Source organism: Trametes versicolor, assembly GCF_000271585.1.
Source record: "Trametes versicolor FP-101664 SS1 unplaced genomic scaffold TRAVEscaffold_11, whole genome shotgun sequence".
Classification (NCBI taxonomy): Eukaryota; Fungi; Basidiomycota; class Agaricomycetes; order Polyporales; family Polyporaceae; genus Trametes; species Trametes versicolor.
The window spans coordinates 1,065,266-1,083,635 of NW_007360331.1; the positions used below are offsets into that span (position 1 = coordinate 1,065,266).

Here is an 18,370-nt window from a genome sequence, read left to right on the forward strand (position 1 = left end):
TAGATGGCAGTATTTTCGTGCCATGAAGGAAGAAGGACGGAAGAGAAATCGCTCCGTTGACGTTATTTCAGCGCTCCGACGTCAGGTTTCAAAAGTAAGCTAGTAAAGATCAGTAACAGCTAGCAACGCCACCTTTGACAGTAAACTAAGCCCTGTTAGTAAAAATCAGTAACAACTAGCAACGCTTTACAATTCTTCCAAATTAGGCAACTGTACTTCGGCCCCGCCAAATTACGGTAGCACTTCGTGTTCCTCTTTAACCCGGACCACGAGGACCCCACCTGTATCATCCACCTCCATGCTCTGCTTCGCACCACCGACGTAAAACGCCATGCTCGGGTGAGTGGTCGTTCCTTAATTATTAGAGTCGGGAAGGCCAAGTGAGCGACGCGATGACGCCCGAATGGAATGTGTCAGGCTATTTGACTACGCGCACGACGGGCGCAGCTTTCTGCGCAATGCGCTGGGGTCTCTCATGATAATGGCTCGGGAGGCGACAAGGGCTTTCCCGGAACAATTTAGATTATCAGGTATCCTACCCCACTACAGGACATGCAGTGCGAGACAGCACGCGCAGATTCGCTCCGTGCTCTTCAGGATGAAGCATTCAGATGGAACAAATACCATCTCAGCCGTACGCAAGTCTCCATTTGTATGTCCTATTGTGGGATAGTCGTCGCCCGACGCGCGCGTCGCGTAGTGAGTACGTGATACCTCGGGGCCCACAGGGTCAAGTCCATCAAATGCTGATCTGAAGGGCCAAGGCGCAGAGGTTAATTTTGTCTCTAGGCTCTCGGGTTAAGCGACACTAAGATGCACCGCACGGGTGCGGTCTTTCAGGGCGCAGCGTTCCGAAGCTTCCAGCTGACTGGTGTACACGAGCTTCGTGCGTTTCCTCCGCCCACTCATCATCCCCGCAGTCGAATGGGCTCGACGTCCATCAGTCTCCTCCGCTCCTTGTTTACTACAGCCTCTAATTTTGCCACCACTCGTTTCTGATTTTTGTTCATGATGACTGACTCCATCGGTCATGGCGTACACAGTGTATCCGAGATCACAACACCCCAATATCGTGAGTTCCGCCCCTTCAATATACCTCAAAGCAGCCCTTCTGATAACTGTCTGTGCAGGTGTTTTGCTGACTGTAGTTCAGCTCTTTGGAGGTGGATTCCTGCAAGTCTATATCAACTCATTCACTGCATGGGGTCGTACTGACGTTGTGTTTGATTTTCAGCTGGTTGTCTTTCCTCCGGATCCTGCATGACCATAGAACCCTCCGGGAGCGGCGCCCCGCGACGACACTGCTCATTCTATACATACTCTCCCAATATGTCGCTATAATCTCCATTCTGCTCGAGATATTCTACGTGTGCACGTATCCACGTGCGTTCTCAGTGGTGAGTGACGGGGCGAGTCTTTTGCGTATATCGCATGACAGCTGATCATCTTATGCAGCCCTTTGGAAATGCGGCTTTGGTGAGCAGTTCAACCAATATATCGTCCGTCCAAGGTAGCTGACACGGAACGCGCTGACACTAGGGTCTGCGACGTCTCTCACTCATGTCTGGCGTTGGCATACTCTTGCTACGGGTGTAAGTGCAGCATCACTGCGAGTCTGGTACGTGTAATCTACATATCAACTAATTTCCCGCAGGAATACCCTGTGGAACCATGCGCTCGTTAGCACCCTCACCAGCACCTCCCTACTCGCGTTTCTAGGAGTCATCGGTCTCCGTGCGTCAGCCCCTGTTTACCCGCTGACTACTGTGGTGGAGTACTCACCGGAACGCACTATAGAACTGTCAGAGCTAGAGATAGCTTACATCGGGAACAAGCAGACTCCCTTCGTCTCCGTCCGTGTGTCTTCAGTCTCCTTCTCTCTGAAGCCTCAATGTGTCACTCATGTCCCACACTCGCAGTGGTATACACATCCACCTTGATCTTCGTGCTCGGGGTGCTCGGGGTACTGAACGTACGCAAAGCAAACACGTCGCCCACCCGTGACTCGGATTCGGATACGCCTCAGACGACAACGCCCATCCGACAGCGATCGCGCCCGCGCCACGCCGTGAGCGACAATGTCATGGAGATGTCGACGCTTACGGCTCACTGGCTTTGCACCGTAGTGGCCGCGGTGAGTCTTTGTTCCCTGCGCATCCGTAGCTGCTTGCTCATCGTGCGATCCACATCCTTGGTAGACCGTGTACTTCGCTTTCCAACATATGGACCGTGAGTGACAGTGCTACGACAGGACATCGATGCAGTACTGATACGCTAGGAACTTACAGCCTACTACCGCCGGGTACGTACTTGCTTGTTTATTGAGAAGGATTGGATGCGGTAACTCGACACTCTCGGTTGTTTATAGGCTATTGGGTTCGTAGGCTGTACGTCTGGACGCATTCCTCCACGTCTCGATCGGTGGCTGATTTTCTCGTCTTCTAGTTCTCGTCGGGTGAGTGTCGCATCTACTCCGCAGTGCAAACGGTTGAAGTCTGATGGTCTGAATCATTCGTTCAAAACAGCGTTCTCACAGCTTGCCGTGAGTACGACCAGCTCGCCCAGGACAATGTCGAAATCTTCTTCACCCCACTCAAGTTCATATTGGGGTGGTGGCGAGAGGTCCAGGGGTATGTTCAAACTATTTCTCTGAGTCATGATGATGGGAATGTTGAGGTCAGATTCTACTGCCAATCAGCGAGTCAACACAGCCGGGCACAACGCTTGTGCAACGTCTTTCGCCTGGACGAAAGTCGCGCAGCCGCAGCCCGCCGCAAATTGCGATCGACACGTCCGGCGCTGGTGTCGGACAGTTTGCAGAAGTGTACGAGCTCAAGGCTCTGTCGAAGTAAGTGTCACTCAATGATGCTTGCTCGATTCTGGCTCTGACACCATAGAAGAGATGGCTTGGAGCGACGGAAGTCGCCGGGAGATGCTGGACTAGAGACAGTGACGGAGGAAGGCTCCTCCGTGATGTCGTCGCCTGCGTGCGCGTTCCCGCCGGTTGTGCAGATTCATAGACGGGAGTCCAAGGAGGAAGGGCGGAGGTAGCTGGACGCGCATGTCGGATCTGTGATGTATCTGTATGAACCCTACAACAATAATCAGCACGCTGGCGCGCATTAACTTTCCAGCTGTTTACTCGTTTCACCCGAAAGGGTCCTGATGTGGTCAGAGGGCGATGGTGTACATCCTCTCGACATCATACATTATACCGAAACAATCCGGGGGTATCTATAAGTACATAGTAACTTAGAGGCATGAAAGGGTGAGCAGGGGTGCATCCGGAAGGGGAGAGGGTTATCGGAAACCAGGTACTACTACTATACATATCCTGGATAACATACACCGGTGACTCGTAGTGACATCTCAACAAATGATACAGTCCTGGCCACTTGGCTGGACAAGCCTCGCCTCCAGTCTGGCTACAAGCGATCCGTCGCTCTCGATGTACGGACAGCCCCTGCAATTGAAGTCAGCGACACACTTTCGATACATGCGCAGGATGAACGCACTTGAACTGCAGACTGTGCGCGAGCGTGTTCTCCTCGAACGGCGCAGGGATAACGGAGTGGTTCGGGTAGCGCATGTTGGGGGGCGCAGTCAGCTGTTCCGAACGCTTCATGCGCAGCTCGATCTTCGGCTTCGGTTTCGCAGAGCCTGGCTGCGCGTCGAACTGCATCATGCCCTCCACCGCCTCGCGCAGGGACGTGGGAGGCCCCGTGGGGTCCGGGGGCGGAGGCGGATGTGTCCGCGCGCGGGGGTCCTCGATGACAAGCCGCGAGTCTATCCACGTCGGAGGGCTGTGCGGGAGGAGAGAGAGCACGGCGACCCAGCTTCCGGGGCGCATGAATTGGTAGCCTGCGCGCGTCTCGTGGTCCTTTGCGACGATGAACTTGAGCGCCCACAGCCGCCCTGCAGAGAGCGCGCACATATGTGTGAGTACGTGGCGATGGGGAAGTGGGGATCTGCACACCTTTAGCGATGAACTCGAGACTGATCTCTTCTGAGATCCGCATCCGCTTTTGGAACATCGGCATCCGGAAACGCGCGACGAACCCGGACTCGTCGCCGGGGACGTCCTCAACGTCGACGTCGTCCACCGGCACGTTCCCGCCCAGGATCAGCTCGTCCGACCCAGAGAGTGGTGAAAAGGCAGGCGTGCGCCGGAGTCGCTGGAAGAGCCCATGGTCGGACGTATGTAGACATGCAAGACGGAGCTCGTCCACTGTTGCGTCGGATAATGGGGCAGCGTGCGAGAGAAGCGCGGTGACTAAGTCAGGTTCATCGGATGGGGCGGATTCGGCAGGGCGATTGATGATCGCCCAGTAGAGCGGGGTATGGCCCTCGATGGTGCGTTCCTGGAGGAGAGAGGAAATCGCGAGGTCGAAGGAGCGGCATGCGTCGGCGCAGCTCTCGAGCACGCCGAGCGCACCGTGCGGGTCATTTTGCTTGACGAGGTCCCGGATGAGGCCCTGGATCGTCGTCCGGACCTCTTTGCTCGCTCGTGCAGCTGGGCCAAAGTTAAACCAGGAGGAGGAGGGGCGCTTTCCAGCGCTCTTCGAAGGAGGGGTGATAGGTGATTTGAGAGCGGTAGACGAAGGGAGGTGCGGGGCAGCAGGCGGGTACGTTGTCGAGGGCCCGGCTTTCTCGTCTCGGGGCAATGGCGGAGGGACGTTGTCCAGTGCATCATAGGAAGGGGGTGCATCCTGGAAGTCGACCTCATCCCCCGGCAGTGGCTGTTTGGCGATGATCATCGGCTTCGCGAGAAGGTTAGCTTTGACTATTTCTCGGGAGAATCTCAGAGAAAGAACCATAGAAGAATAGGGTAGTCCGGTGCTCACTGGGTACTAGGGAAATGCACGCAGTCCACGCAAGAACCTGGTGGTATCTTATACCAATGTAGAAGATAGCAGAGGGGGTTGGTGGAAGAGACTTTGGACTTGGGGATCACCAGGAGCGGTACTATATGGTTAGTATACGGCACCGACGACAGCTCTGCGGACTGCGCCGCCGCGACTGCGAATACAGGAACAGACAGGAACTCACCGCCGACTCCGACGGTGTGGGCAGTGCAAGTGATAGGATCTAATCTTATCGCGTCTGCCGACCAGACACGCCATTCGCGGAGCACAGCGTGGGCGTCTATCACATTCTCTTCACCGATGTCACAGGCTGGTTTGCACCAAAGTTTGCAGAACCTAGATGCTCCTCCTCCCTCTCACCACCACCAATACGTGCTACTGAAGCTTGACATCCCGCATGGCGTGTTGCACCATCCATATAGTTCGTCTGATATGTTTATATCCGACAAAACAGGAAGTAGGGCGAGAAGTGGGACGATGAGGAGGCGGTCTTCTGCCGGAGACAGTGAGCTCATCCGTTTCTCCGTCTGTCTAATCATGCTCGACATGTACCCGGCTGTGTCTCAGCCCCCGGCTCGAAGGCGTCGAAAGCAGGCTTCTTCCGGTTAGGCGATGCTCGAAGAACGGCATAGAAGCTGCGCTAGAAATCCTGTCATTGCTGCCGATTTCGCGAGGAGGTCTTCATCATCCGCACCGCTCAGGCACGGCACTCGCAAGAGCCTAACTGGCATGTGCTTGCCTATCGACACGTAAGGCGGCATTTTGGCACTAGCACCGACCGGGTACGAAAGCTCACTCTGGACGGGGAAAAGTCGGTCGATGCCGTCCATGTCGGCCACACATACCCTACCAAAGTTGTCTGCGTACACCCTTCGGCGAAACTGTGGTGCCCTATCCTCCCCATCCTCGTAACTTCAACAAGCATTTGCATGTCTGCAGCGCGGAGCTGAGGCCAAAATAGCTGTAAGGAGAATCGTCGGACGCCGCGTTGCGTCGTTCTGTGGCTTCGCCCTTGCTCCGCTCAACTTGGAAGTGCACGTAGTTCTGCGCTAGAGCCACAGTCCTCCTTGCTCTTGCTCTGAACTCTACTGCGTCGATGTCCGGTCGTCGCCTCACGCAAGCCGTGCATGTCTCCTCCGGCGACATCGATAACAGTGGCGGACATATTTCGGCCTCCGCGCGGCCCGCTCTCCGTATAAGACTGCTCTCAGACTCTTCTGCTTTGCGATAACGTCCTCTCGACCTCCAACATGGTCTATCGCATCCTAGTCGCGTCGTACACGAACGAGATCTACACCTTGGTGTTTGATCCGGACGCGACGTCGCTGGAGCTCGTCTCAACTATCACCGTCGGACACCATCCGTCATGGATCACTCCGCACCCCAAAGACAAGAGCATTGTCTACACCGGACTCGAGCAATCGGACGGAAAGATCGTGGCTCTGAAGTATGACGCAGAGGGCCGCGGAACGGTGATAGGGGAGATTCCGAGCGAAGGCGCTGACCCCTGCGCACTTCTCGCATTAGAGAATGAGCTGATCATCGGGAATGTACGTCGTAATCACCTTATGCGCGGTTCGGACCCTTGCTAATGATAGACATTGAATAGTACTCATCCGGACGGTTCGTCGCGGTTCCGTTCTCGGCCGAACCTCCTCATATACTCGGGAGCTCTCCTCAAATCCTCCAGTTCGCCGGAACGGGGCCCGACAAGGACAGACAAGAAGCCCCGCATCCTCACCAGGTCATCCGCCACCCCACGCGGGATGAAGTCTTGGTTCCTGACCTCGGCTCCGACAAAACGCGCCGGCTTGCCCGTGGGGCAGATGGCAAATGGGTCGAGAAGGGCGTCGTGTCCTACAAGGCTGGATCCGGGCCGCGTCATGTTGCCTTCTATGGTGAGTAAATGGGCATGTGCCTTTCTCCAGGCTCACTCAATGCCGTTCACAGAGGACGTCCTGTACACCGTCCTGGAGCTGACGAGCGAGGTCTCCGCACACCGCTTCCCCCCTCTCCCCGCCGAACCCACGCTTCTCGACACCGTGCCGACCATGCGCAACCCGCCTCCTTCACCCGATGCCGCATTCATGCTCGCGGCCGAGATCCTCCTTCCCCCTCCCAACACATCCTTCCCGAACCCCTACATCTACGTGTCAAACCGTAACGACCCCTCGCCGGAAGGTGATATCATCGCCATATACTCGCCCGTCAGCGGTGAGTCCGCGAAGATCGGTCACGTCGCGGAAGTCCGCTCGGGGCTGAAGCACCTGCGTGGCATGGAGTTCGGCGGGCCGGACGGGAAGTACCTCATCGCGGGCGGCGTGCACGGCGGCGGCGTCAAGGTGTTCGAGCGCGTCGATGGAGGCAAGGGCCTCAAGGAGGTCGCGGTAATTGAGCTCGCGGCGCCCACAGGCTTCTTATGGCTGTGAGCGGCGAGCGCGTGGGCGAGGGCGTTTGCATGTCTGTGTGATGATATCTGATGCTGCGACCCTGTTGTGCATACTGGTGAGTGTCATCCCTGCATCACACGAAATCACCGCTGATCGCCATGCAGTGTTGTTTGTAGATAATAACTGTATATGCATGGGAACTGCTGTGCAGCTGCGAGAAGCTGGATTTTGTGGCCCGCGGACAGTGTCTGCACTTTGTGAGCAAGCCTGCATGTCGTCTTTCGGCGTTTTCACTAGACCGCGTGAGATACACTTCAATCTCCTCGCTCAGACCGTTGAATCTACATGCTGACGTGTTGTTCCGGACACGCAGGCATGGCACCGCTCGTACCCGCTGCCTGCTGTACCTGTTTAGGGTCACCGACATCTTCACTCCGCGCTGGTGCAACCACAGCTTTTCGCGCGGTTATGGTGATCTCGGAGCGGCGCCCAATTTTCTCTCGGACCTGGAGAACGGACCTGCCTGGGGGAAGTCTGGGCGTGCTGTCGAAAAGGTGCGGCGCCGGTTTGGGTCCGGTGATCCCTGTGCTGAGGAACTGGTCGGGATAGCTAAGGCCGCGAGCAAATGCGAATAAGCGACGCCTCGGAACGTCTCGACCGGACAAGAGACTTGAAGAGTGACGTCTGAGACGAACTTGGAGCGCCTGCTACATCGGACTGCTACGTTAGCGCCCTGCTAAGCATGCGTCATCGGCGGAGTCCGGCCAAGGCACCCTTGTATGGCTAAGAGATTTCTAGTAAGGACAGCTGCGACGCATCAAGTCCGGCAAAGGGGCCAGCACGAAACCCGACGCCATCCGGTGAGTAAATAGTACTTCACGGACTGCGGCGAACTCGACGCTGCATTATACACAATCCCTCACTCTCCAACAGACGGTAGCCACCGCGTACTTAGGGTATGTCAGACGACATGAACTATGTTGAACATCTTTCCCAGGACGCCCCCACAGTGTTCGTGGTTTGTCCACATTTGTACCAGTTGATGTTGATGTTGATGCGTTGTTTAGGATGATCGAGTACTACTGCATTGTAGCCTCGTCCGGTACGTCTCTCTGGAATCCATCGTATGTGAGAAGCCTACTGAGGCGTCATATCACAGCACTGCTATGGTTCGACCACATGTTGACGTTCCCGAGCGAATACGCTCGCATATGGCGACGGAAATTCACGGGGGCTACGCTCGTATTCCTTCTCATGCGATATGCGGCATTCATCGAGCGGATATTTTTCGTGCTAGAAGTGCTCGTATGGGGCGCAAACGACGAGGTGATCGTGTTTATAGATGTTCGTTGAGGCTTTGACTGACACCGGCTTGTGTCTCAGGCGTACGATCACTACCACGCACCTCTTAAAACGTACTGATCAATATGATAGATGCAATGGTATCACGCATGCGGACGATATCCTGCTTTTCATTAGTTATCTCGCCATTGCAGGTTAGTACCATTTTTATATCACCATGCACAGCTGCGTTCTATCGACTCGGTACAAACGATCCAGCATTTGCAATGTTGCGGGTATATAGCGTCTGGGGAAGGCTTTGCAGGCCTCTCTTGCTTGCTGCGCCCATCAGTATGATTAACTTGATTCTTGTGACGGTAGGTCTCCGTTGGGAATGAGTCCGCATCGATTACTAACAACTTGTCGCGCCCATAGTATGAGAACGCCCGGTACATCTCGATACAAGACGGCCCTCCCTTCGGCTGCGTGTACTTTTACAGGCTTTCCGACAGCACCATGTCTAGGTGAGCACCCGCTTGACACCCCAAGCGTCCTTTGGACTGTGTATTGGCGTTACTCAACACTTTCCCATGCCAACAGAGGTACGTGCATGCGCTCCTATACCATAGGATCAGCTGTAACGTTGTTGTCTAGTTGCGACCGCAGCAAACATCGCATCCGTCGCCGCAGCCGCCTTTCTCATCGTGTTGACCTGGGTCAAGACGTTCAGTATTGTGAGCTACTCATTTCGAGGGGGCTCCCGTACTCCATTGGCAACTGTACTTCTGCAGGATGGTAGGTACACTCCCATCTCAGCTTTGAGATGTCGTTCTCATACTGCAGCATGTCGGCGGGATAGGCACGCTTTACATCTTGTGCGTCCATTCATGCCTCATTCGCCCGCTCTTGGACTGATCGTTGACGTCCAGGGTCATTTTGGCCTTCCAATTGCCCCCATTGCTACCGACTGTTGTGCGTGTCTACTCCATCCAATCACTCATCTGGCAGTGGCTGACATGGCTTGGGGCCGGTAGCGTGCACACGTCGCTCACACAGCCGCTAGATGTCTGACGTCCTCATCAGGGTATTGCCAACTGGCCGTCGGCGTGGCTCTACTTCGGCGAGGTGTACGTATTGTTCGTCTTCGCATGCTGTACGATACGCTCACACCGCTTGCCTCCTAGTTTTGTAGTAATTGCGCATTCGCGCTTCATGCTCAGCCTGCGCGGGCTCTATTTCGCCGATGGCGGCGCTGGGGAGAGTGAGCTCACGCCGCACTGGTCTGGTATCAACTTCCATGGCATCTCCTCCCGCATCGTCGGCAACTTGGGCGCAACGCTCGATCTATCGCCAGGATCAGGCCTTGGCGCAGTCCATGGGGTGTCGCCCGGCGCGATGTGGCAGGACGCATCTGACCGCGAATTCGAGTCAGGGTGGGCCGACGAGGTGCCGGAGTACTGCGATGACCCGTTCTCCGCGGGCTTGATGAACCTGAGAGTGGGGATGCCCAACGTCGTTGAGAGGGTGGCGCAGGAAAGAACGGCAAAGGTCAGTCTGCGGAAGTTATCAGGCCCCTCGACAGCTTATCCAACCACAGCGGTTCGCAGGTCGAAAGTCCAGCCGGAGAAGGGTCCCGTAGTAGCCAACCAAGCGACGGGACTGCCAATTCGCTATGTTGAGTGTGCGATAATCAAACGCCGCCTCCATAGCATACCACGGTGTCGCATATCATCAACCCCGCGGTCCCCGCTTCCAATCTGACTTGTGGCTGCATCTCGAACTCAAAAATGATATTGACAGATGTGGATGGGCAACGTGCGTTCTGCGCCCGGTACTTCATACCGAGAAAGTCGTCGCCCGCGGCCCTAGTGGGAGCCCGATTCCGTGTCTAGGTGTACGATGCACCGCCGGAGCACAGCAACGGCAGGTGAGTACGACGTTCACACCGGACCGCGTGGTTGAGAAGGTTCTTCGGATGTCCATCCCCCGAGCCGCAGTCGGAGTCTCGGGCCCCATTCGCGTCAATGCCTCCACACGTCAGTTTTGGTGTGCCTGCAGGCTGTACAGCCTCGCCACTCTATGCTCCGCTAACTATGCTCCGCTAACTCACTCACGAGCCTACCGCATTCTGGCTGTACTCCTCTGAGGACTTGGGCGCGCTGGTGAGTTTCTCAAAGATGTGGACCAGCAGTCTGACAGTGACTCTGAATTTCCGTGATACCGGTGTGGCACAGCGTGGGGACAAGGGCGCTCAGATCAGCTTCCCCGCACTTTTTGCGCCGATGGGCGCGAACAGGAAGCGCCGATTTCCAGACCGTCATCTAGGTTCTCCGCTTCCATCCGCGCTCATGTAAACGCCCCGGGCGCATAGCATCCGTACTTCGCAGGCAGATGTGCGCCCGGCTCTGCATAATCACGGCAGCCTTGTAGATCGGATGTCGTCGACCGTATATAATGGTGTCTAAGAGGCGCATGACAGCGTCCGACCTCGACGCTTTCTTCCCCCATCTGCGGCACGGCTAGGAGCTGTCGACGACAAGTGCGACAAGGCGACCGTGCAAGGATGTCGGGAGCAGATGACTCGGAGATTCAAGCGATCATCGATCAGTATCCCCGGTTGTTCGTACATGATCGGCTTTCAACGTTGGATTGGGGACGGGGAGACTAACATATTGTTCCATTTAGGCTGGTCGAGAACTACTGCATCATAGCGTCGTCCGGTATGCCTTTGAAAACATCTTTCTATGCGATGCCGTGCTCAAGCCGATGTACCCATCCCGTGACAGCGCTGTTGTGGTTCGACTTCGTGTTGACGCTTCCGGACGAGTACCGCAGAATATGGAAACGCCCATTCACAGGAGCGACGGTCATATACCTCTTGATGCGATACGTCGCGGTCATTGAGAGGGTATTCTTCGTGCTCGAAGTTCTCGTGTGGAACTCAAGTGATCGGGTGAGCTGCTCTGGGCTGCATGCGATAAGGATCAGCGTAACTGACCTCGCCTCAGACGTGCGTCTTCATGCCGTGACTTTCTAAGCCATGCTCATGAGTCTGGTGTATAGATGCGGTGGCATCACTCACTCCGATGACGTGTTGACAATCCTCAACTACTTGTCATTCACAGGTGACTTTCGGGCCTGCTTCGTTCAATCCCAGCGTATCGATAACAATACTAATGGTATCCCACCATACAGCCTTCACCTCACTGCGGCTATACGGTGTGTGGGGGAGAGATTGGAAACCTTTGTTGGTCGTCCTCCCTCTCAGTCTAGTAAGGCCAGTTCTTCTTATGGTGAGTCAAAAGCCATAACTAGGGCCCAAAGCACATCTGACTGGCCGCGCCTCCAGTACGAAAGCGCAAAGTACATCCCCACTCAAGCAGGCCCGCCTTTTGGCTGTGTAGAATTGACTTTCGTTTCAGACGCCGACCTATCCAAGTAAGCTTTCTGTCTCCCCATCGTCTTTACACCTGACTGATATCGTTCAAGCTGTACGTAGCGCTACACGCGTGCAAATTTCAGCAACTTCGAGAGCTGACCTGATTTAACCCCAGTCTCCATCACGGCGAAGGCCACCACCATCGCAGCGGATGGAATACTCATCGTGCTAACGTGGATAAAGACATTTGGCTTGAACAAGGAGTCGTTGAAGATGAACTTCCGCACCCCGTTGGCAACATTGCTCTTGCGTGATGGTGAGCCCAGCTGTTGATAATACTCAGACTTATATGCTGAACAGTGTCATGATAGGAACGGCATACTTCATGTGGGTGCACCTATCCACAACGTTCTGCTTGGGTACTAAACACTACTCGATGCAGGGTCTTGCTGGTAATCCAGATGATTACTATCGTTTCCAACCGAGTACGTATCCATCCATATACACTCATCTGTTTGCACGGGCTTACATTTCTTAAACCAGATAGGCCATGTACGTATCATTGCGCCGTCCCCGAGATCTCTGGATTGACGTTGATATCCCTTGCAGGACGTCACAGTCTGGCTTGTGTGGCCCTACTTTGATCAAGTGTACGTCCCGCCCCCATTGTCACGGCGCAGTCTTCCATAGACTAACGCGCCTTGCCCCATTAGTTTCACCGTCATCTTCCTCTCGCGCTTCATGCTCGATCTGCGCGGGATCTATTACACGGGGTGCGACGGGCGCGAAGTTGACACGACGCTACACCTATCCGACGTAAAGTTCGAGGGTTTCACGTCTACGATGATCGGCAACCTCGGTTCGACTACCTTCAGCACACAAATCGAGATCCCAATGCCGGAGCAAACGGAGGACAGCGAGGTGTCTCCTACTGGGTCGGCGGACTCGTTCGAGCGCAGGTATGCGTGGGAGTGGCGCGACGAGGAGGTCGAGTTCAGCGATGACCCGTTCAAGACGGGGTTCCAGAATCCGGACAAGCCGCCTGCGCTCGCCGCGTCGACGGTGGAGGAGGCGTCCGAGACAGGGGAGGTCGAAAAGGTAGATGGTGGAGAGATACAGGTGAGCGGTCCTCTTGTACTTGGGGAAGTGCTTGCCTCTGACTAGCCTTCGCTCCCGCAGGAGGAGGCTCGGCTTGGAGATATATCTCCCGTCTAAACCTGCTCTAGGAAAAAAAGCCACCCTGGGCGAACTTGAAGAATCCATGATGTACTGTTATTCAGCGCCGACTGTTGAAGTCAAGGTTTTTTTTGCACATGACACTTTTGCTGCCTGTCCTTGCGTGCGAGGATGCGACTCAATATGTAGGACTCGCAATGCCACAGGTACAACGCGACCTCTTCGTCGTACACTCCTCATCGCTTGAGCATTACACTCTTCATGGGCTCAATTCGCGCCTATGGCTCCGAGTCCACCTGCCGACTGAGACTCCGGCGCCCAAGACGTCCTCGTCATGGCAAAACTGAGCTTTTATCCTCTCAATAACTTATAGGAAGGTGACACATTCTCCTGGGTCGAACCCGATATCCTCGGGAGAAGCGCATCGACCCCGGCACTCAGCCACAAGCGGTGTAACCTTCCTTAGAGCAGTTCGGAGCAAACCCAAATTTCTGCGGAAAGCTTGTCAGCGATGAACGATGAGCATAGTCCCGAAGGAGGGCTGTAGTGAAAGCACTTGAGTGTACTGTACTCTAAGTATCATCGCTGCATAGTGCATGTACCGCGATGGCCGTTGGAAGGGGCGGGCCGCGCTGCAGGCGCATCAAGCGCTCTGATCAGCGCCCAGCGCTCACCACAGCGGCGACAGGCGGCCACCCTCTCAGACTGAACCGTCACGGACCAGACTTTCCGCTCTCATCGACTTAAGCTACACATATCTGCCTTCTTCTACTGCTGTGGTGTGTGCTACGGGTATGCAATAACTCTGCTTTCCTGCAACATCAACGACCGGTATCTCGACACGTGGCTATTAAAAACGGGAGCTTTGAGCACCGGCAGCCGGCGGTGCATCTCGGAGAATTGGACCACTATCTCCATTTATCAACGTTAAGGATATCCCTTCTCAAGCCTGTAAGCTGCACAATCAAACCGCTGCCATAGGACGAACACCCTCCATCCATGTGGGGTTTGGCTCGACGGAGGTAGTACGGACGATACTGTGCATCACCGAAATCCATGCTAACGTCGATGACGAAAGTTTTACCCGTTTTACCGACAACGCTGTGCGCACTCAGCCTCTCTGTTTTATCAAAACCTGGGTGTGCGCTGATCATACATCATGCCCCGCAGGTGCGCACTGTGATGCGGATTTGCAACGGCCGGCATCTTCCACAGCCTGCAGGTTTCGGTGTGCATCAGAACAGCCACGACACAAGACGGCGCCATATGTCATTCCATCATGGACATCCGAACATCCGGTAAAAGATGGGCCAATCTCTTCGACATTCCTGCGCCGCGTGCGTGGGATCACCGATCCAGTGCGCCCGGACTGCGTCTCTCTAGCGTATTTTGAACGCCCAATCATCTTCTGCTTCCCTGCAATGCATGATGAACCCCGCGCGCGGGGCACTGCAGGGTAACAATAGTGGGAGTGTATACATTAGCCCGCGGCCGGATCGTGAGTGAAGGCACCCCTACTCCTACTGCGCCATGTCCTCCTCGCCTGCCTTCGGCGGGCTCCCGCTCGAGCTGAACACCGTCGTGCTGTACTTCGCTGCATCCGTTGCTGTCGTCCTCGCACTACGCGGATTATGGCTGCGAAAAGCATCCAAGAGCCCTCTACCCCCAGGTCCGAGGGGTCTGCCACTGCTTGGGAACCTGTTCGATATACCGCGACAGAGCGCGTGGAAGACGTTTGCTGCTTGGTCTAGGGAATATGGTGCGTCTTGCAAGCCTTGGATCAAGTACGTCTCCGCTAACGCGCACTAGGCGATGTCGTGCACCTACGCGTCCTTGGACGACCCATCATCTTGCTCAACTCTGCCGAAGCGACCACCGACCTGCTAGAGAACCGCTTCGGCATCTATTCAGACCGCCCGGACTTCCCCCTCATGAACCTGTAAGTCCGAACGCGCTTTTACGACAACGCACGGCGCACTCACATCCACAAAGGGTCGGCCATGACAAGTGGAACTTTGGCTTCATGCCGTATGGCAAGCAATGGCGCGCTCTGCGACGTTTGTTCAGCAGCAAGTACGCGTCTCCCGCCGCACTGCAGATCTTCTACGATTCGCACCGGGCGACCATGGGCCGCCTCCTGCAGAACCTCATGCGCGACCCCGAAAGCTTTTCGGAACACCTCAGGCTTCGATCGGGCCAACTGATCATCGACGTCACGTACGGGATCATGATTGAGAACGTCGAGGACCCGCTGCTGAAGACGGCGGAGGCTGTCATGGACGTGACCTCCGTCGCGCTCAGCCCGCCGATGTGGCTCATGAACCCATCAGCAATCAGTATGTTCACTTTCTAACTCTTACGCTCCTTCGCAACTGACACAAAACCTTTCATAGTGCAGTTCATTCCAAGATGGCTTGGGGGTTCGGCGGTCTCCCTGCAGCTGCAACGCTGGCGGCAGGACCTCGAGGACCTGCGGAACGTCGCGTTCGATACGTGCAAAGAGCGATTGGTACGTTGAAACTGTGCTGCCTGGCTTGCGCAACCACATACTAACGTGCAATTTGTGCGCGACAGAGCAAGGGTCTTGCGAAACCTTCGTACAGCGCGAGCCTGCTGCAAGAGTTGGCGCCCGCGGACGGCTCCCCAGAGGAGGGCATGATCCGTGATACCGCTGCCTTGGCATACGGAGGTGAGTCTCGACGACAAGAGAGCATCGAAAATTCACTCACGAATATGTTTCAGCCGCTTTCGAGACCGTGCGTTCCGTCATCACCGTTCGCGCGTGGTATACCCGCTGACCTCCGGCTTGGCTGTTCAGACTATCATCAGCGGGGAGGTATTCCTGCTCGCCATCGCGCTGCACCCGGAGGTACAGGCGCGCGCCCAGGAGGAGATCGACCGAGTTGTTGGCACACACCGCCTGCCCGACTTCGTCGACCGCGATCGCCTGCCGTATGTGACCGCGATCATGAAGGAGATCCTGCGGTGGCACCCGCCAGCGCCCACCGGTGCGTCTCCTTCGAGCGCTCATGATTTTCCAATGCCGGCATGATTCTGACCGGGTGTGTGGCATGCCAGGCATCCCGCACTTGCTGAAGGAGGACGACGTGTACCGGGGGTACCACATCCCGAAAGGCTCGATCGTGATGGGCAACGTTTGGGGGATTACGCACGATCCAGCAAAGTACCCGGACCCTTTTGCGTTCAAGCCTGAGCGGTACCTCGCCGCCGACGGCTCGTTCGACTGCAGCACGAATGACCCGAGCCGATATGTCTTCGGCTTCGGCAGACGGTGCGTCTAGCTCCTTCGTTACCCCATTGGGCGACCGTGTGTGCGGGGTTACTGACGTGACTCGCGTCTGCAGGGTATGCCCGGGCAAGTTCCTCGCGGAGGACTCGACGTGGCTCACTGTGGCGCAATTCCTTGCCGTTATGTCTGTGACAATCCCTGCGGGCTGCGCACCGCCCAAGGTTGAGTTCGTCTCTGGGGCCATCTCGTACGTCTTGTCTTCATGCTGCATTTCAATTCCAATTACTGACGGGAGTGAATAGGCGGCCGGTGCCGTTCAAGTGCGAGATCCGTCCGCGGTCAGCCGCGGCGGCCCAGGTTATTGAGTCTTGCGTGCGGGAGTAAGACTTTGGAAGAGTGTCTGTCGCTCTGGATCCTGTATGTTCCTACCATCCTATTATTAGTTGTATTGTGCTCTTGCCCCGTAATGCTAGAGAAGTCTTCGAGTCATTCTTCTGTTGATGTCTTGTCGGGCTACTGCACTTTGCACTACGTCGGCCGATACACGCAACACGGTATAGAAGACCACTCTGACGTTCTGCATCAGAGTCTTCTTTTGACATCCCGCGAACACTGGCCTGTATCATCACGTTATCCCAGCTGCTAGAACCTTACCTTACGAGAGATGAGTCACGAACCGAGGCCGCATCTTGTCGTCGAGTCGATGGTTTGTGGATCGTTCTGCTGCTAATACGCCGCCGGCCGGCAGCCCCGACGATAAGAAGATCCGGTCAATATAATCTGCAAAAGACACCTCCTGGGACGAGTGCGATGTCCGGGACCAATACGGATGTGTTGCTCTCCTCCCGGGGCGAAGCTTTTGGCAATCAGCGTGCGTCTTTCCAGGGCGCATCTTCTGTCAATGTCAACGCAAACTCTAAGAAACACACAGGTTCTCACTGTCAGCGTTGAGCTGGAAATTCTGAGGCGTTGAATAGACCCGTCTCACGCCGCGGGCGGCCGCGACCAAACGCGCAGTGTCTGCATGCTGAGAAGTCCAGTTCCTGGAAAGAAGTCAGGGCGGTCCCAGCATGGTCCTTTGTATGTCCGAGAAGCCCCTGTCACCAGCTGCAAATGCTGATGCTGATGATGTAGTGGGCTTCGAGAAGTGCGCGTAGTTAACCTGAGCGGCTGAATGTGGGCTTCCTCAGGGCTTCTGAGGGGAGGAAGCACGAGATGGAGCACAGCTGGAAGGCCAGGTGCGCTGCGCGCGGAGAGATCGGTATCGTATGGCTTCCTTCTGTGGATTAGTACGCGTGGAAATTCCCGAGACCGGGCGGTTCTAGATGCAGTCGCTTGTGAAGCTCGAGCCACAGCGGTGCACGGTGAAAGCAATGTACGCGAGCTGAGCATGTGCAGGCGCTGGTCGCGGGATGAGTAAGGTACAATGTCGTCTCGCCAGGCTTTCGCCGCGTTGCACCCACATGCTACCAGTCCCCTTGGGTTGCCGAGCATCACGAGAGAATAGAAATCGCAAGGACCTGGATAGCACATCAGACTCTGACAACGAACGAGCGGACGCCCATGGCCACAACGATGCGAAAACCTCTCGATAGCACTTGATACGGAGACCTAGAGTACAGAATATCCAGCGAATACAACACACATCCAGCATTTTTACACCTGACCAGTAAATATCAAATAATACGCATCTCCACCGCCCCCTGGCGCTCTCCCATGTCCGTGCGACCCGTAACCCTAGCGCTGACCGCAGGGACAGTGTAAACGGTGCCAGGGCAACGTACAGTATGTACTGTGATGTACACCTCCCCCTCGAGTCCCTGAGCGGCGCTCGCGGGAGAGAAAGGAAAGGAAAGGGAGCCCAAGGGGTATCCAGCAACCAACAACACCGATCCGGGCTGCGACGGCTCAGATCGCCGTTGCCTCCTTGGTCGGCGCGTACAAATCGGCGTCGGGCTCGCCGGCGAACTGCAGCGCCTTGTTGTCCGACACTGCGCTCGTCGCCGTGGATTTGCGCTGCGGGTACCCT

General features: G+C 55.8%; 7 protein-coding genes across 7 annotated transcripts; 5 read left to right on the forward strand and 2 right to left on the reverse strand.

Annotated features, from left to right (window-relative positions):
• Positions 1-1,671: 1,671 nt before the first annotated feature.
• Positions 1,672-3,092, forward strand: TRAVEDRAFT_60609 (uncharacterized protein; the record flags this gene model as incomplete). The annotated part of the gene is made up of 10 exons (XM_008044871.1): positions 1,672-1,711; positions 1,798-1,857; positions 1,920-2,134; positions 2,199-2,229; positions 2,289-2,302; positions 2,369-2,387; positions 2,446-2,455; positions 2,526-2,630; positions 2,699-2,848; positions 2,901-3,092. 10 exons carry the CDS (start codon positions 1,672-1,674, stop codon positions 3,049-3,051), a joined length of 795 nt encoding a protein of 264 aa, XP_008043062.1. The 3' UTR covers positions 3,052-3,092.
• A 98-nt stretch (positions 3,093-3,190) lies between these two features.
• On the reverse strand, positions 3,191-5,001 carry TRAVEDRAFT_60610 (uncharacterized protein). Its single transcript, XM_008044872.1, has 4 exons — positions 4,845-5,001; positions 3,977-4,789; positions 3,516-3,915; positions 3,191-3,463 (listed from the first exon to the last, which is right to left on the reverse strand). The coding sequence occupies exons 2-4, from the start codon at positions 4,755-4,757 to the stop codon at positions 3,370-3,372; spliced, it is 1,275 nt and encodes a 424-aa protein (XP_008043063.1). The 5' UTR covers positions 4,758-4,789; positions 4,845-5,001; the 3' UTR covers positions 3,191-3,369.
• A 206-nt stretch (positions 5,002-5,207) lies between these two features.
• On the reverse strand, positions 5,208-5,805 carry TRAVEDRAFT_60611 (uncharacterized protein). The gene has a single exon (XM_008044873.1). The coding sequence runs from the start codon at positions 5,693-5,695 to the stop codon at positions 5,471-5,473; it is 225 nt and encodes a 74-aa protein (XP_008043064.1). The 5' UTR covers positions 5,696-5,805; the 3' UTR covers positions 5,208-5,470.
• A 310-nt stretch (positions 5,806-6,115) lies between these two features.
• On the forward strand, positions 6,116-7,294 carry TRAVEDRAFT_131881 (putative isomerase YbhE; the record flags this gene model as incomplete). The annotated part of the gene is made up of 3 exons (XM_008044874.1): positions 6,116-6,415; positions 6,475-6,763; positions 6,816-7,294. 3 exons carry the CDS (start codon positions 6,116-6,118, stop codon positions 7,292-7,294), a joined length of 1,068 nt encoding a protein of 355 aa, XP_008043065.1.
• A 931-nt stretch (positions 7,295-8,225) lies between these two features.
• On the forward strand, positions 8,226-10,890 carry TRAVEDRAFT_51880 (uncharacterized protein; the record flags this gene model as incomplete). The annotated part of the gene is made up of 12 exons (XM_008044571.1): positions 8,226-8,266; positions 8,323-8,357; positions 8,415-8,581; positions 8,639-8,670; positions 8,735-8,751; positions 9,191-9,331; positions 9,396-9,411; positions 9,466-9,571; positions 9,620-9,663; positions 9,721-10,084; positions 10,654-10,698; positions 10,771-10,890. 12 exons carry the CDS (start codon positions 8,226-8,228, stop codon positions 10,888-10,890), a joined length of 1,128 nt encoding a protein of 375 aa, XP_008042762.1.
• Positions 10,891-11,025: 135 nt separating this feature from the next.
• TRAVEDRAFT_31289 (uncharacterized protein) lies at positions 11,026-13,223 on the forward strand. The gene is made up of 13 exons (XM_008044437.1): positions 11,026-11,155; positions 11,222-11,256; positions 11,323-11,493; positions 11,599-11,661; positions 11,732-11,829; positions 11,886-11,976; positions 12,091-12,231; positions 12,287-12,302; positions 12,358-12,400; positions 12,459-12,467; positions 12,525-12,565; positions 12,629-13,034; positions 13,095-13,223. The coding sequence occupies exons 1-13, from the start codon at positions 11,100-11,102 to the stop codon at positions 13,128-13,130; spliced, it is 1,206 nt and encodes a 401-aa protein (XP_008042628.1). The 5' UTR covers positions 11,026-11,099; the 3' UTR covers positions 13,131-13,223.
• A 1,352-nt stretch (positions 13,224-14,575) lies between these two features.
• On the forward strand, positions 14,576-16,825 carry TRAVEDRAFT_31290 (cytochrome P450). The gene is made up of 10 exons (XM_008044438.1): positions 14,576-14,850; positions 14,901-15,030; positions 15,084-15,427; positions 15,485-15,600; positions 15,666-15,780; positions 15,834-15,847; positions 15,910-16,099; positions 16,170-16,383; positions 16,457-16,588; positions 16,644-16,825. Exons 1-10 carry the CDS (start codon positions 14,622-14,624, stop codon positions 16,723-16,725), a joined length of 1,566 nt encoding a protein of 521 aa, XP_008042629.1. The 5' UTR covers positions 14,576-14,621; the 3' UTR covers positions 16,726-16,825.
• The last annotated feature ends 1,545 nt before the right edge of the window (positions 16,826-18,370 follow it).

Bases quoted from the DNA above. Each gene is read 5' to 3' on its own strand.
- TRAVEDRAFT_60610 (XM_008044872.1), bottom strand. From the start codon at position 4,757: ATGATCATCGCCAAACAGCCACTGCCGGGGGATGAGGTCGACTTCCAG. The intron at 3,916-3,976 runs GTGTGCAGATCC...CGCTCTCTGCAG, and splicing joins TCTCGAGTTCATCGCTAAAG to GGCGGCTGTGGGCGCTCAAG. The intron at 3,464-3,515 runs GTGCGTTCATCC...CTTCAATTGCAG, and splicing joins GCGCACAGTCTGCAGTTCAA to GGGCTGTCCGTACATCGAGA.
- TRAVEDRAFT_60611 (XM_008044873.1), bottom strand. From the start codon at position 5,695: ATGGACGGCATCGACCGACTTTTCCCCGTCCAGAGTGAGCTTTCGTAC.
- TRAVEDRAFT_31289 (XM_008044437.1), top strand. From the start codon at position 11,100: ATGTCGGGAGCAGATGACTCGGAGATTCAAGCGATCATCGATCAGTAT. The intron at 11,494-11,598 runs GCTGCTCTGGGC...GTCTGGTGTATA, and splicing joins GAACTCAAGTGATCGGGTGA to GATGCGGTGGCATCACTCAC. The intron at 13,035-13,094 runs GTGAGCGGTCCT...TCGCTCCCGCAG, and splicing joins TAGATGGTGGAGAGATACAG to GAGGAGGCTCGGCTTGGAGA.
- TRAVEDRAFT_31290 (XM_008044438.1), top strand. From the start codon at position 14,622: ATGTCCTCCTCGCCTGCCTTCGGCGGGCTCCCGCTCGAGCTGAACACC. The intron at 15,031-15,083 runs GTAAGTCCGAAC...ACATCCACAAAG, and splicing joins GACTTCCCCCTCATGAACCT to GGTCGGCCATGACAAGTGGA. The intron at 15,428-15,484 runs GTATGTTCACTT...AACCTTTCATAG, and splicing joins CATGAACCCATCAGCAATCA to TGCAGTTCATTCCAAGATGG.